The following is a 15,646-nucleotide window of genomic DNA, read 5'->3' as shown; positions in this document are numbered from 1 at the left end:
AGAGCCAATATCAACTTTAATGGGATATATCATCAAAACTTTGACAAATTAGTTAGACACAAGTCAAATGTTACAGCAAAAATAATAATACAACACAAGTTGGATGATGGCTTATGGGATTTCCTTTGCTTTAAAAAAAAATAATTGATTGTAACTTCACTTTCTAGATTTTGACTTGAATCGCTGTGCAGAGAGCTTGAATTTTCCTAATATGAGAGCCATTATTGCCTTTAGTTTAACGATGGTAGATAAAGTTTCCTTTCTATGTAGGTAAGTAGCTTGAATTTTTCTAATATGAGCACCTAGATTATTGCCTTCAGTTTAACAATGGTAGATAAGTTTCCTTTCTACTTTAGGTTCCTCTTCAAATGGAAATCAATTTTATAAGGTCTGGCAGTAAATCTCCAATTCCATCTCATGTAACATCAAGGCTTGTAGACTCTCAAAAAAAAAAAAAAAAAAAAAACATCAAGGCTTGTTGAGCAATTTCCAAGGTAGAAAGATCATCATTGTAAATGGTGCTAATAAGGGTGAGTTACCTCCTGTTGGAGGCTCAATTTTAAGGAAGAAAATGAGAGAGAGAGAGAGAGAGAGGGAGATATGACAGATTCATGCTTGCACGGTAATCACCCAAGTAATCACTTAGATTATGGATCAAAAAAGTTATAGTAGCAATAATAAAAGTCGTATGAACCATAAGCTAAGCGTATGCTATTAGCAATTAATCTTTGCAGGATAACCTACAATTGTCTCCAACTCTCCATCTCTATATTTAAATAAGGTCACAATGAACACAATCAATTAATGTATCACTTGTTAATAAACTTTTCTTATATGAGGTATACTTATAAATATATCACAGCAAATTGTTACTAACAAAGTAACTTAAAATGAAGCACTGTTCAAATGGATAATAACTTCAAAAAATCTCTAAATATAGGCCTAATTTTTATATATTAGTCTATTGAGGATATTCATGAGGCACTGGTGAACAACAACCGTGCAGTTAGAAGCCTACTTGAATTGGGGACAGTCGTAGCGGAATCCATCACAATTGCCATAACATTTGCTAAAGCACTGCATGATTGATGAAAGAAAAAAAATATTATTAAAAACTTGGGAAGGCTCAAGAGTATGTTACACTAACTTGTTTGGTGCAAAAGTAGCACTTAATAATTTGACCAAATTGAAATGATAGCTTTTTGATAGATATATATAATTGCGTGATATATTAGCAATTATACCATTACAAACTCACACACGAAAAAAAAAAGTGATGATTATATTTTACAACCCATGTTGCTTCTTTCATAATAATTCAAGTTGTTTAGTTTTATTTAATCGTATTATAAATAATGTTCTTAATCCAACAAATGTGTACAATATATAAGGAAAGAATGAAATTATTTCTATTTCACATCTTTTACGTCTCTAATTCTAGGTTTTCATTTTTCTTGTACCGTAGTGTCAATTTTTTTTTCTTGATTAATAAAAATACACAAAAGATTTTCTCATATGTTGTGCCTTTGTATTAGAACGACTTTCTCTTTCCCTTGTGTGTAAATGTGTTTGTTTCAAAAAACAACAAATTGGCATTCATCAGTCAATCACGATTCATCAATTACACATGAAAAAAGATCATAGTTCAAATGATATATGACATAGCTTAGTTAAAGGATGACATAAAAATGATTAGGGGTGTGCATGGGTCGGATTGAGTTGGGTTAAGAGGATTTTTTGACTTAACCCATCATGTTGGATTAAAAAAAATTCAACTCAACCCACCATGGTGGGTTAAAAAATATTCAACCCAACCCAACCCATATGGGTTGGGTTGAACCCATGGGTTGGACAATTTTTTTTATTACTATTATTATTAAATTGAGCAAAATAAATAAATAAATAAATATAAATATATTAAAAAAACCAAAAGATTAGTATCAATGTAACTGCTTAGAAGCAAACAACACTAATGACTAAGCAACAATAGTAATTTACTAAGATTTGTGTGAACTAATTGGTTTTTATATAGGATAGGAATAGTTGGTTATCTAAAAAAAATATTAATTATATAATATATTTTAAATATATATTAAATATATGGGTGGGTCGGGTCGGGTTTGGAATTTTATGACCCGAACCCAACCCAACCTGTTATCAAAAACCCACCAAGCTCTAAAAACCGACCCAATCTGACAAGTTCGGTCAGGTCGGGTTGATTTTGGTGGATTGGCTGCACACCCCTAAAAAAGACCTTGGCATAGCTTATTTTGTAACTAACATCCCCTACCCCATTCTCTTTCACATTGCATGCAAAGAACCTAGTATAAGTTAGCCACTTAAAAAATTAGTGTGTTTTTTTTTTTTTTTTTTTTTTTTTTTTTTTTTCTGTGAAGATTATTCTTTTAATAATATCAACACAAGATGATGTCACTATAATCTGTAACTGGCATTACCCACTACCCCCAACTCCTCCCCCTCGCAGTTGAATTTTTGTTTTGTTCTCTTATGCACCTCTCTCTCTCTCTCACAACAAAAATTAAGCCCCTTGGCACTTTTATACACGTGCCAAAAATACTAATATGTAAAAGCCATTCAAAAACTTTTTGTGCATGTGAAGACAACCCTTTCAACCCATGTGAATCAGATTGAACTAAGGGGTTCGTGGTTAATGCTTATTATTGTCTGCTAGTGGGCTCTAACGATTGACAATTTAAGAAAAAAGAAAGTTTGGATATTGGATTGGTGTTAAATGTGTAAGTGCAATGGTGAATCGATTGACCATATTTTCCTTCATTGTCTAGTTACCATGGATTTGTGGTTTATGGTTTTGGGCTTATTACACTGATAGACCCAAAAGTTAAATTTGAAAGTTAACATGAAACAAGAGGTTTTGCATTTCACTTGATAATTTTTTTAGATTACATTTTCTTGTATGTATATCTATATTTTTAAAAATAAATTTAATCCTTTTTTTTGTAAAAATAAAAGAAGAAAAAAAATGTGGAAAAAAAAAAACCAATTCCACAAGGAAACTATCAAGGAGAAAAAGGAGGGAGGGGGGGGGGGATTTGAATGAATGAGTCTCTACTTTCACAAACTTTATGATTTTTCAGTGAAGGATTTTTGTTTTTGTTTTTTTATCATATATATATATATATATATATTACAAAGAGTTTGGGTTTGGGGCCGGTGTTGACTAAAATCATTATTTATCTAGGTTTGGAATCTAACTTTGTTGGACTCCAACTATCATACCACACATTTTTTTTACCTCTGCATGCATTTTGATGTATCAATTTATTTGGGTTGCGAATTGCATTGCGGATTGGTACAAGTTCTTCTACGGCCAAAACTTTACCCTTTTTTTTTTTTTTTTTTGAGAAAGAACTTTACCAATTGATTAACTGAAATTTTTACAATTGAGACCACAATAACCATTTTTTTTTTTTAAAAGAAATAGCAGGTAAATATGTAAAAATATGGGTGTCTACATATACTTTTCAAGATTCTACTCATACTCTAATATGACATTATCACTCCATATTCTTATTGAATGTGTAAATGTGTGAAATTTTACAGTTTTTATTCACATTCGTTCTTATTGTTCAATAATTAAATAAATATATATATATATATATATATCTATAACTAATACCTCTAACTCTTGTGCTGTGAGCCTGTGAGACAGAGAATTGTATTGGAGAGACATGATAATACTTTAAAAACTTGTCCTTCAAGTTTCTAATACAAAATACAAAGAATGTTAGCTTAAATTATACAGCCATGATTAGGCTGTGGAGTTTAAAGGTTTTGCTTGGCCTTAAAACTAGCAGATTTGTTGGGTTCTGAGTATCACTGTCATTGTGTGTTTTGACCAACTACGCGGTTTTGGTTCTAAAATTCTAATAAGGAATGAAGCTTGTGACTGAATGAAATGAATTTTGCCAAAACTGCACAACTGTATTGTCAAATCGGCGCACAACCCTATCCACTCCCCATCACTCATGACTTTTCCCAAAACTGTAACGTAAAAGTCAAATCTACCCCGTACTATATTATTTAAATTATAAAAAATATATATATCTCTACCCGTACAAATTACAAAATCTATGTCCCTCACTTAATTTTAACAATTTTTATTATAAAATGCGGAGGGTATTTTGAGAATTTGGATTCACTGTGTCTACTACATAAATAAATTGAACGATGTCGTTTCAATTCTTAATCATTGTTTATATTGTTTATTATAATTGAATTAAAAAAATAATAAAACATTTTCCTTAATCTTATCCCAGATTAGTTGTTTATTTTTATTTTATTTATATATTAGTCAGATGTGGATTATGCAATAACGTTAGAGAAGGGTCTCTGTCTCTACCACAAGAAATTATTAAAATAAAAAATAAAAAAAGGGTTTAAATTAAAACTTAAAACAAATTCGTAAGTTAAAATAAATAAAAAAATGAAAGCTCATTTTCATGGTGGAAAAAACAGGAGGAGAATCTTATAAAAACGTTATCTGATGAATAATTTTTGTGTTGTTATTAATGCACAAATATAAACGAAAGAGTTGCAGAGAGACTCAAAGGTTGTTCATTCATTCATTTCATTTGCTAATAACAATCTCAAAATTTATTTGTATACAAACAAACAAACAAACAAACAGTTGTATTATTTATTTATTTATTTTCTCTGTGCGTTTTATGGGATTTTTTTTTTTTGTGAAAGATCAAAACTTGAAGCATTTGCACGTTGAATCTGCAATAAGAATCGCTTTCTGGGTGGTGGGTTTGTCCTCAATTGCGCCACCTACTCCTCCTCTCTGAGAGCGAGAGCTTTCGGTGTTGTTGGTGTCACGGTTTTTGTGTACACGTGGCGTTGAATCAAAGACCAGCCCGAGATAAAAAGCTTGATTGCGATGTAAATTTGATTGATTCTTTCAGAGGTAAAGTAGTGATTTCTCTTTTTATCAGAATCCCATGTTTCAAATTTCTGTAATTGTTCATTGTATAGTGGGGTGGGAGAGTTTCTGATTGAATTGTAATTGTAATTTTATTGATTGAGTTTGGTTTTTGGATTGGGAAATTAATGGGTAACACGTGAGAGTGATGGAAGACAGATAGGTTTGAGTTGGGTCACCCTGAGAATCGTGTTTGAATCTCATTCTGTGTAGTGGTTGAGAAGCTTCTTGTATGGTTTTTTTTTTTTTTTTTTTTTTTTTTGACCTTTACGGTGTTTCTTGAATTCAGTGTCTGAATCTTTTTGTTCATTTAATTTCAGGACTTGGATTAGTTGGGTTTTTTTTTTTTTTTTGGGTGTGTGTTGTGGGGGCAAACTTTGCTCGTTTGTAGCCTATGTTTTGGATCCATAGTCAACCTTGGATACCGTGGTTGTTGCTGTTGTTAGATTAAGGGGAGAGGGATCATGTTGTACTGAGAATATGAAATGGAGAAGGAGAACCAAGAGCTGCCTTGATGCTCTCTGAGATTGCTAAAGGATGTTCATGAATTGAATTTTGGATTTGTGGGAACATTCTGTAGTGGGAAATAGTGAACTTTAGGTTCTTTTGTGTAGAATAAATTTGAGTTGGATTCTTGGTTTTGTTAGGATTGTATTGCTTTCTTCAGTTTGGATTAATTTGTTAGGATTGCTTGCAGTCTAGGCAATGGTTTGCTAAGAGTGGCAAATGAGCATACCATAATGAACGGGGCTGGTAGGATTGTTTGTAGATGGACCCCCAAGACAAGACATTCTCTGAGCTAGTTGGGATTGTGAAATCATGGATCCCTTGGCGATCTGAGCCGCCTAACGTGTCGAGAGATTTTTGGATGCCCGATCAGAGTTGTAGAGTGTGCTACGAGTGTGATTCTCAGTTCACGGTATTTAACCGTAAACATCATTGTCGACTTTGTGGCCGAGTTTTTTGTGCTAGGTGTACTACAAATTCAGTTCCTGCCCCATCTGGTGACCAGAGTACTTCCCGGGAAGAGTGTGAGAAGATTCGAGTATGTAATTATTGTTTCAAGCAATGGGAGCAGGGCATAGCTACTCTTGATAATGGGATCCAGGTTGCCAACCTGGATCTTTGTACTTCACCATCAGCAACAAGTTTTGCCAGCACTAAATCTAGTGGCACTGCTAGTAGTAGTATTACACTTGGCTCAATGCCAAACCCAGTTGATTCTTATCAGCGAGTTCAACGCAGTTCAGGTCTCAGCCCACGTCAATCATCTTTAATGGAAGCAAGCATGGAAAGAAAATGTGAATTGGCTTCAGAAGGGAGCAATGATCTTGTTTCAGATGTAGGGAATCCAAACCAATATGAATTTTCAATGAACAGGTTTGATCGTCTCCCCTGTTATTTACTTGCTCTTGGATTCACACTATGTTATTCATTTGTGGAGTCTTTTTTAACACACTCATTTTACTGACCTCTTTCTTTTATTTTTGCAATTAGGAAATGAATCTAGTCAAAGATATATGTTGATATATGCATAAGATATGTGTAATAAGACAACAATTAATGCATGATCATTGATGTGTTTTAGCCTGGTAAACTGATAGCATGTATTCTGTTTGCTTCTGAAAGGGATGTGTGAGTCTTAACATATAACAGCACTTGTATATATGTGTATGCTAGAAAGTAACAGTTGATCACTTTATTTGTTATTATCATGTACAATGTAATTCGCGAAGCTAAATCCACTGACCTTACTAAATAAAGAAAACTATAATGGTTTCAGTAGGTGTTACATGGAAATAAAGAAAACTAGGTTTTAACGTATTATATTTATAACCAGTTAGGCATTCCTTGATTTTTGTGTGGCATCAGGAGTGATGATGATGACGATGAGTATGGTGTATATCGGTCAGATTCTGAAACAAGACACTTTTCTCAAGTCGATGACTACTACAGTCGGGTTGACTTTGATGAGCTGAGCAATGATGGTTCGCATAAACTCCATCATGATGGGGAAAACGATACAAAAAGTTTAAGCAGCTGTTCGTTACATCACAGTTTTGACTCACAGGGTTTAGATGGAATTCCACAGATAGGAAGAAAAGATGAAAATGATATTGTTGATGAGTGTGAAGAACATTCTTCTATATACGCTCCACAGGACGTTGAAAAAGAACCTGTGGATTTTGAGAACAATGGACTTCTCTGGCTCCCCCCTGAACCAGAAGATGAAGAAGATGAGAGGGAAACCGGCTTGTTTGATGATGATGATGATGGAGATGCCGTAGGAGAGTGGGGATATTTACGCTCCTCAAGCAGTTTTGGAAGTGGGGAGTCTCGCAATAGGGATAGGTCAGGTGAAGAGCACAAGAAGGCCATGAAGAATGTGGTTGATGGGCATTTTAGGGCTTTGGTAGCTCAGCTATTGCAGGTTGAAAACCTTCCTGTAGGTGATGAAGATGATAGAGAGAGTTGGTTGGAGATCATAACAGCTCTGTCCTGGGAGGCTGCTACACTTTTAAAGCCAGATATGAGCAAAGGTGGAGGGATGGACCCTGGTGGATACGTGAAAGTAAAATGCGTTGCTTCCGGACGTCGCTCTGAGAGGTAAAAGACTCAGTACTTCCAATGACTGTAGATGTATTATAGATCATGCTTTGCTTTCACATTTTTGCAACTAATTTCTCATTTAGTAAATCATCACTGAGATGGTCTATGCCTTGTTTCAGTGAGACCCATCCATCTGCCTAATTATCACTTTAGTGTATACATATATAAATTAGGAATACATGCACTGCTTTGACTGTGGGTGCAGAAATCTGATCTGATTGTATATAGTAAACCCACTAATAAATCTTGAGAGAATATAAAGTAAACAAACTATAGTTAATGAGATAATGAATTGCATGGTTTTTCCATTAAGGCTACATTATGAGTAACACAGCAAGAGATATCTCACTTCACTACTCATGGAAGAAGCACATTGAAGTAATATTTGTTGTTGGACCCATCAAACACATATTTGTATCGGTGACACACTAATCATGTCCTTAATCGTAATGTCTACCATGTATCCAGTCCCTAGCGAACTCAAAACTTTGTATATTATTCTTGTGGCAGTGTCAAAAAACTATTCTTTCTAATTATGTTACTTTTGTTTTAGTGCGGTGGTCAAAGGAGTAGTTTGTAAGAAAAATGTGGCTCACCGACGAATGACGTCAAAAATAGAGAAACCTCGCTTGTTGATTCTTGGGGGAGCTCTTGAGTACCAGAGGGTTTCCAACCTCTTGTCAAGTTTTGATACTCTGTTACAGCAGGTTGTTGTTTTTTACCCTTTTTCTGTATCAAATTGTTGCATCCTGGTTTTTAGTGCGTGAGATTTTATTTTAAGTTTCTTCTTTTGTGTGTTACATCCTGTATAGGAAAAAGACCATCTAAAGATGGCAGTTGCAAAGATAGATGCCCACAACCCTGATATCCTGTTAGTAGAGAAATCAGTTTCTGGACATGCACAGGAGTACCTTCTTGCAAAAGACATATCACTTGTTCTTAACATCAAGAGACCACTTTTGGATCGCATAGCCCGCTGCACAGGTGCCCAAATAGTTCCTTCAATTGATCATCTTTCAACACCGAAGTTGGGCTACTGCGATGCATTTCATGTAAAGAGGTTTCTAGAAGATCATGGTACTGCTGGACAGGGTGGCAAAAAATTGGTGAAGACACTTATGTATTTTGAAGGTTGCCCAAAGCCACTGGGTTGTACTGTAAGTTCTCAAACTTAATTTGGACAGGCACAGTTTGAAATAGATTTTTTATTGCATAACTATATGGATCCTCAAGGATAAATGTCCCTGAATGCATACATTCGTGCAGGCTGTTAACGGTGATGTTTGTGGACAATTCTGTATATCTTGTTTAGTGTATGTTTGATTTGATAGACCTAGGTATTCATTCACTTGTCTTGTTTCGGTTTCAGATTTTGCTTAGAGGTGCTAATGGAGATGAGTTGAAGAAAGTGAAGCATGTGGTTCAGTATGGAGTTTTTGCCGCATATCACTTGGCCGTGGAAACTTCTTTTCTTGCTGATGAAGGGGCCTCCTTGCCAGAACTCCCATTGAATTCTCCAATAAATGTTGCACTTCCAGAAAAATCATCCAGCATTGAGAGATCCATCTCAACAGTACCTGGTTTCAGTGTCTCTGTTAATGGAAAGGCACATGGAGCCCAACATATTGGTGAACCACAAAGAACCATTAGTGGCCCTGTTTCAAATAATACAAAAACTTTTTTACCCAATGGACATTCTCAATCCACTGAACCAACTTTGGATCTGAAAGATTCTACAGTTTTTTCTGCTGGTCCTTCAGGAAATGCCTTTCCAGATTCTTACCTTAAAACACTTTCTCCCTATCATACCTTTGAGGAGAAAATTAAAATGGATTCCAAAGAACCCTTGGAGGGGGAAACTTCTGCAGGTAATAACAGATCAGCTATTATGAATAATCATCTCACTGCCAATGGTTTTGGGCATATAGAGACATTGGGACAAGATGTTATGGCAAACGATTTCCAAAATAGTCCCAGTGCAATGGCTGTAAATGAGCTAGGCAGTTCAGAGCAATCATTTTTGCAAGAAGATTGTAAAAATTGTCCAGAGGAGCAAGGACCTTTAAAAGAAGATCCTGTGCCTTTAAAAGAAGAGTTTCCTCCATCACCTTCTGATCACCAGAGCATTTTAGTGTCCTTATCATCCCGATGTGTTTGGAAGGGGACCGTTTGTGAGAGGTCGCATCTCTTTCGAATCAAATACTATGGCAGCTTTGACAAACCTCTTGGTAGGTTTTTACGAGACCATTTATTTGATCAGGTGAGTATTCTCTTTCTAACATTTTCATGTCTCACATTGTAAAAAAACCTTGCAATACATTTTAAAACTGAGGTAGCCAACTTGTTTGTCAGAGTTACCAATGTCGTTCATGTGGTATGCCATCAGAAGCACATGTTCACTGCTATACTCATAGACAGGGCACCCTCACCATATCTGTTAAGAAGCTACAGGAAACTCTCTTACGAGGTGAAAGGGAAGGAAAGATCTGGATGTGGCACAGATGCCTGCGGTGTCCAAGAACCAATGGTTTCCCTCCAGCTACTCGGAGAGTAGTGATGTCTGACGCTGCCTGGGGTTTATCTTTTGGAAAATTTTTGGAGCTCAGTTTTTCAAACCATGCTGCTGCAAGCAGGGTGGCAAGTTGTGGCCATTCTTTACATAGAGATTGTCTTCGTTTCTATGGGTAATCTCTTCATTTCTCAATTCCTTGTATATTTATTTAACTTAATTTTTTTCCCATATGGTGAGAACGTTATTTATGTTTGAATCTCATATGGATGAGTACAGTAGCTTGCATTTACACAGTTCTTGATCAAAGACAATTTTTGTATGCCACATTCTAGAACTAGGATTCGGTTGGTAGAATCAAAATTGACCCTCACAGCTATTTTTGAACAAGTTGAACGATGTGATTCACCCCCCTTTATCCCATCTTTCTGGATGGTCATATGGATTCGGTGAACATACAGAAAAATGAGATAAGTTTGATTGCACCATTGTGCCCATTCAAGTAGTAGGCTGCTGACCCAGCTAATACATAAATAATAGATTATAAGTCCAGGAGTGGTATTCATCTATAGATACTTATCTCTCTCTCTTTCTCTCTTCCTCACTTTTTTACATGTGCAGATTTGGAAAAATGGTTGCTTGCTTTCGATATGCGTCGATTGATGTTCATTCTGTCTACCTTCCACCACCCAAACTGGACTTCAACTACGAAAATCAGGACTGGATACAAAAAGAAATAGATGAGGTGCAATGGTCACAAGTTTGGATCTTTGAAGATAATTTAAGTTTTATCATTGCATCTTGTGACATAGTTCTGTGTAATGACAGGTGGTTGACGGGGCAGAGCTTCTATTTTCTGAAGTACTCAATGCTCTTGGCCAAATAGTGGAGAAAAGATCTGGTGCAGGGCCACTTAATAATGGCATTAAAACCCCTGAAACGAGGCGCAAAATTGCAGAATTGGAAGGAATGTTGCATAAGGAGAAGTTAGAATTTGAGGTGAGGCCCTTTTATTTAGGTCATACTTGCCGGCGTTAATTACATCGTTTCATGTCCTGGAAGCAGTATACTAATTCATATTTGTAGACCATATGAATTAATGGGTATGTAAGATGATGAATCAGGGACTTTTGAAATGATTAATCAAACTTTTTCTATTGACCGTGTGAACTCTTCAATAACTATGAAACAAAATCATTGAACTGTGATTTTCTATTATTTAAATTATATGTTTATACTTCTGACTATTTTTCTGTGAACCTTTTTAAATATCTATTTGTGTAACATGAGCCATGAGAACTTCTATTGATTTTTACAAGAAGTGCACTTTCCCAGTTGGTTCCTTTTTATTTCTACATTTGTTATAATCATGATAATATAATGAACGAAAATTGTCAAAATTCAGTAAATACACTAGAAATTTTATAATGAAAAATATGATATCATGGTAATGTCTATCTTTGAGTCAAAATGCTTGTTTGCTGCTCTTTAATATCTGGATTTTGGCATTTATGTTGACATCATAGGAATCAATCCAAAAGACTTTGAACAAAGGAGCAAAAAAGGGCCAACCTGTTATTGACATTCTTGACATCAATCGACTGCGAAGGCAGTTACTTTTTCAATCCTATTTGTGGGATCATCGCCTGATTTATGTAGCCAGTTTAGACAAGAATAACCATCAGGACAGCTTGAGTAGGTCAAGTCCAGAACATTTGGAGAAACCTTTTGTTAGTAATAAGCTTATGGAAGTGAATGTGGACAACAAACCAGAGAAAAGTTCCCGTAGTTGTGACTCTCTTGCAGATGCAAAGCTTAACAAAAGCCCTGAGCAGAGAGGAGGATATGCTAGTGACACTAACCAGTCTGATGCAGTTCATCAAGAAAAAGACATGGATCAATCAGACCCTATAGAATCAGAAGTAAATGTTCGTAGGACTGTCTCTGATGGGCAGTTCCCTATCATGGCAAGTTTGTCGGATACCCTTGATGCTGCATGGACAGGCGAAAATCACACTGGAATTGGAATACCAAAGGATAATACCAGTACACTTCCTGAATTGGCGGTGACAGAAACTTCAACCACCCCTGCAGTTGCGGAGGGGACGGATTTGGAGAACCAAGGAGAAGAGAAAAATAGCATTAAGGTTTCCCCTATCCTTTCACCTGCACTGTCCACCAAGAGCCCTGATAATGTAGAAGACCATGTAGGCTGGTTAGGGATGCCTTTCTTAAACTTCTACCGTTCATTCAACAAGAATTTTTCAGCTGGTGCTCAAAAGTTCAATTCATTGAGCGAGTATAATCCAGTCTACATTTCTTCCTTTCGGCAGTTGGAACTTCAAGGTGGCGCCAGGCTTCTTCTTCCTGTTGGTGTTAATGATACTGTGATTCCAGTATATGATGATGAACCCACCAGTATTATATCTTATGCTCTAGTATGCCCAAAATATCATATGCAACTGATTGATGAGGGTGAAAGGCCAAAAGATGGTGGGGATTTAGTAGCTTCCTTACCACATGTGGATTCAGTGAATTCCCAGTCATTCCTTTCTGTTGATGACATAGCCTCTGAATATCATAGAAGTCTTGGGTCTTCAGATGATAGCATTTTATCCATGTCTGGATCTCGTGGCTCCCTGAGTTTAGACCCACTCTCATATACAAAGGCATTGCACGCCAGAGTTTCTTTTGGAGATGATGGCCCTCTTGGTAAGGTGAACTATACTGTGACTTGTTACTATGCCATGCGTTTTGAAGCCTTAAGGAAGATTTGTTGTCCTTCTGAGCTTGATTTCATAAGGTCTCTTAGCCGTTGTAAAAAGTGGGGTGCCCAGGGTGGCAAGAGCAATGTATTCTTTGCGAAAACCTTGGATGATCGATTTATCATTAAACAAGTCACCAAGACAGAGTTGGAGTCGTTTATTAAATTTGCTCCTGAATATTTCAAGTACCTATCTGAATCAATAAACTCAGGAAGTCCAACATGCCTGGCAAAGATTCTGGGGATCTATCAGGTACTTATTTGAGTGCTATAAATGCTGGTCAGGGTAAATCATTATATTCATTTGTTAACCTGGAGAATTTAATTCTGATTATTACCTTAATCAAGCATTGGCTTCTTTAGTGTATAGATATACACAGGTTTACTTGATGAGTATGAGTAATATCAGATGCAAACAAAGTATTTCTTGGCAACCTGTTTGGTTATGCATAGAAATTTGAATGACCTGATTCCTGTTTTGTTGGGCATGCAATGCATAATTCTTGGAGTTATCATCATAACAGATGGAAGAATCAGTTTAGGAGTTAATGAAATCATATTATTTGTGATTTTTTATTACAAAGGCTGCCATTCTTGATTTTCTCCATTCATAGTGATGGCTTTGTACAATAGATGCTCTTTGCAAATTAAGTGTAGGTCATTCATTTTCTATAGGACAACCAAACATGATTGAGATAATTTTTTAAATTTTATAAACATTTTTTTAAATGCATTAAGAAATAAAATAATTTTGCATATATGTGTGGTTTGTCGTACATAGATTGAACTATCTTTTTAAAATTTGTTAACCAAGTATATTAGAAAGAGTAAATAGTTTGAGTGGTGGCCTGGCACTTGGGTGTTGACTTTTTTGGTCTCAGATATATATATATATATATATATATTTTTTTTTTTCCTGTTAATCCTGCTATAAACACTTAAACAAGCTTGAAATAGGTAGCTAATTTCTCAAAACTTATAGCTGCATTCCTTCTGTAAAGGATGCATTTGCCCAGTTTGAAGCTATAAAATGATTTTTTATTTTATAAATGGAACTAAATACAATAGACATTCCATATGTTGCTAACCTTAATAAATTAGAGCCTCTGGAGCAGTGGACCTTACTTTATGTTTGGCTTTATGTTGAAAGGTAACATCTAAGCATCTTAAAGGTGGGAGAGAGACAAAGATTGATGTTCTGGTTATGGAGAATCTTCTGTTTCGAAGAAACGTGACCCGGCTGTATGATCTTAAAGGATCTTCTCGATCACGGTATAATCCTGATTCTAGTGGGAACAACAAGGTTCTGCTGGATCAGAATTTGATTGAAGCAATGCCAACTTCTCCTATTTTCGTGGGAAACAAGGCAAAGCGATTGTTGGAAAGAGCTGTTTGGAATGACACCTCATTTCTAGCAGTAAGTTTTTGAACTCTTGGGTATATGGGAAAACTTGTTTGCTCTTAAAAATACACAGCATTAAGTTGTGTAGATTCCTTATTGGAAAAAAATAAACAAATAAATTAGTTAGAGTTGCTCAGGTTGTCCAGCCTTTACTATTCCCTTATCCATTTTAATTTGTTATTTCGCTTTTGGTGATGCAGTCAATTGATGTAATGGACTACTCATTACTGGTTGGGGTGGATGAAGAGAAGAATGAGTTAGTTCTTGGGATCATTGATTTCATGAGGCAGTATACATGGGACAAACATCTTGAAACATGGGTGAAGGCTTCAGGCATCCTTGGTGGGCCAAAAAACGCATCACCAACTGTAATTTCACCAAAGCAATACAAGAAAAGGTTCAGGAAAGCAATGACTACATATTTTCTGATGGTTCCAGATCAATGGTCTCCACCAAGTATTATTCCAAGTAAATCCCAGTCTGACTTATGTGAAGAGAACACACAAGGTGGGACCTTGGTTGAATGATATACTGTTAGTCTTTGTGCTTGTACATTTACACATGTAATTTGGAACTACAATTCCCACATCATCTTTTTTGCCTTTTTGATATAAGTTCCCAGTCCTATATTTCTATTCTTTTTGGGTAGCGGTTTCATATGTATTTTTAACAAGAGAAATTCATAATTATTTGTTAGAAGATGCAGAAGAAGGCTGGTGAAGCCATAGAGATTTCTGTCGGGGGTTATAATATTGGATGACCTCTCCATGAAATCTTTGTACAAAATTCATTTTATGTATTTAGCATTGTAATGTGTATTTATATTACATCTTAAAATTTTGAAATTAATTTACTCTGTCTCTCTCGTTTTGGGGAGGTTGCTATTGGGCATTTACTACCTGCACCATAAATATTTCAAAATCTTGCTATTTACACCTTATTTTGAGACTAGTTTTATAATGTTGCCCCCACCACCCAGATTAGTGTCCAAATTGAAAAATATATGGAAAATAATCCTAAATTATGACGTTGATTGTAGATTTTTTGTATTGTAGGTTGCACGATTCAAATGGCTCCATATTTTATGATAGATAGCTAGTGGTCTGCAAAATTTTGCAGTTAAGAATGTAGAATGTAAATACTCTCATAAATTAAACGGATGATTATACTTCTATTGGTCGAGCCTAATCCTTTGACAAAGGAAAGTCTCTTTCTTTCTAACACCCTCACATGGTTAAGACTCCACAAGAACCATAACTAATAAGAGGGTGCAACAATATAAACAGAAGATGTTTGAAAGTAAAGCCAACCAGTGTTGGCTTAAAAAGAGACTTTGTCAAATAAGAATGGGGTGAAGGGTGAGGTTGTAACTCGCAACATTTTTTATTTTTGGTAAAC

At 35.7% G+C, this 15,646-nt stretch overlaps 1 protein-coding gene across 4 annotated transcripts; it reads left to right on the top strand.

Annotated features, from left to right (window-relative positions):
- Positions 1-4,494: 4,494 nt before the first annotated feature.
- Positions 4,495-15,097, top strand: LOC115992024 (1-phosphatidylinositol-3-phosphate 5-kinase FAB1B). 4 transcript variants are annotated; one of them, XM_031116060.1, is made up of 13 exons: positions 4,495-4,591; positions 4,732-4,948; positions 5,661-6,343; positions 6,836-7,570; positions 8,127-8,280; positions 8,386-8,730; positions 8,943-9,833; positions 9,926-10,257; positions 10,704-10,827; positions 10,911-11,081; positions 11,609-13,099; positions 13,997-14,263; positions 14,449-15,097. In XM_031116060.1, exons 3-13 carry the CDS (start codon positions 5,733-5,735, stop codon positions 14,773-14,775), a joined length of 5,448 nt encoding a protein of 1,815 aa, XP_030971920.1. In that variant the 5' UTR covers positions 4,495-4,591; positions 4,732-4,948; positions 5,661-5,732; the 3' UTR covers positions 14,776-15,097. The 4 variants fall into 4 exon arrangements, with proteins under 4 accessions (XP_030971920.1, XP_030971922.1, XP_030971919.1 ...); XM_031116062.1 differs by having other exon boundaries at positions 4,495-4,948; positions 5,666-6,343; XM_031116059.1 differs by having other exon boundaries at positions 4,495-4,948.
- The last annotated feature ends 549 nt before the right edge of the window (positions 15,098-15,646 follow it).

The sequence above is a fragment of the Quercus lobata genome, chromosome 5 (genome assembly GCF_001633185.2).
Source record: "Quercus lobata isolate SW786 chromosome 5, ValleyOak3.0 Primary Assembly, whole genome shotgun sequence".
Classification (NCBI taxonomy): domain Eukaryota; kingdom Viridiplantae; phylum Streptophyta; class Magnoliopsida; order Fagales; family Fagaceae; genus Quercus; species Quercus lobata.
The sequence above is the reverse complement of the archived record's forward strand: the minus strand, read 5'-3'. Positions and strand labels throughout refer to the sequence as shown.

Bases quoted from the DNA above. Each gene is read 5' to 3' on its own strand.
- LOC115992024 (XM_031116060.1), top strand. From the start codon at position 5,733: ATGGACCCCCAAGACAAGACATTCTCTGAGCTAGTTGGGATTGTGAAA. The intron at 6,344-6,835 runs GTTTGATCGTCT...GTGTGGCATCAG, and splicing joins TATGAATTTTCAATGAACAG to GAGTGATGATGATGACGATG. The intron at 10,258-10,703 runs GTAATCTCTTCA...TTACATGTGCAG, and splicing joins GATTGTCTTCGTTTCTATGG to ATTTGGAAAAATGGTTGCTT.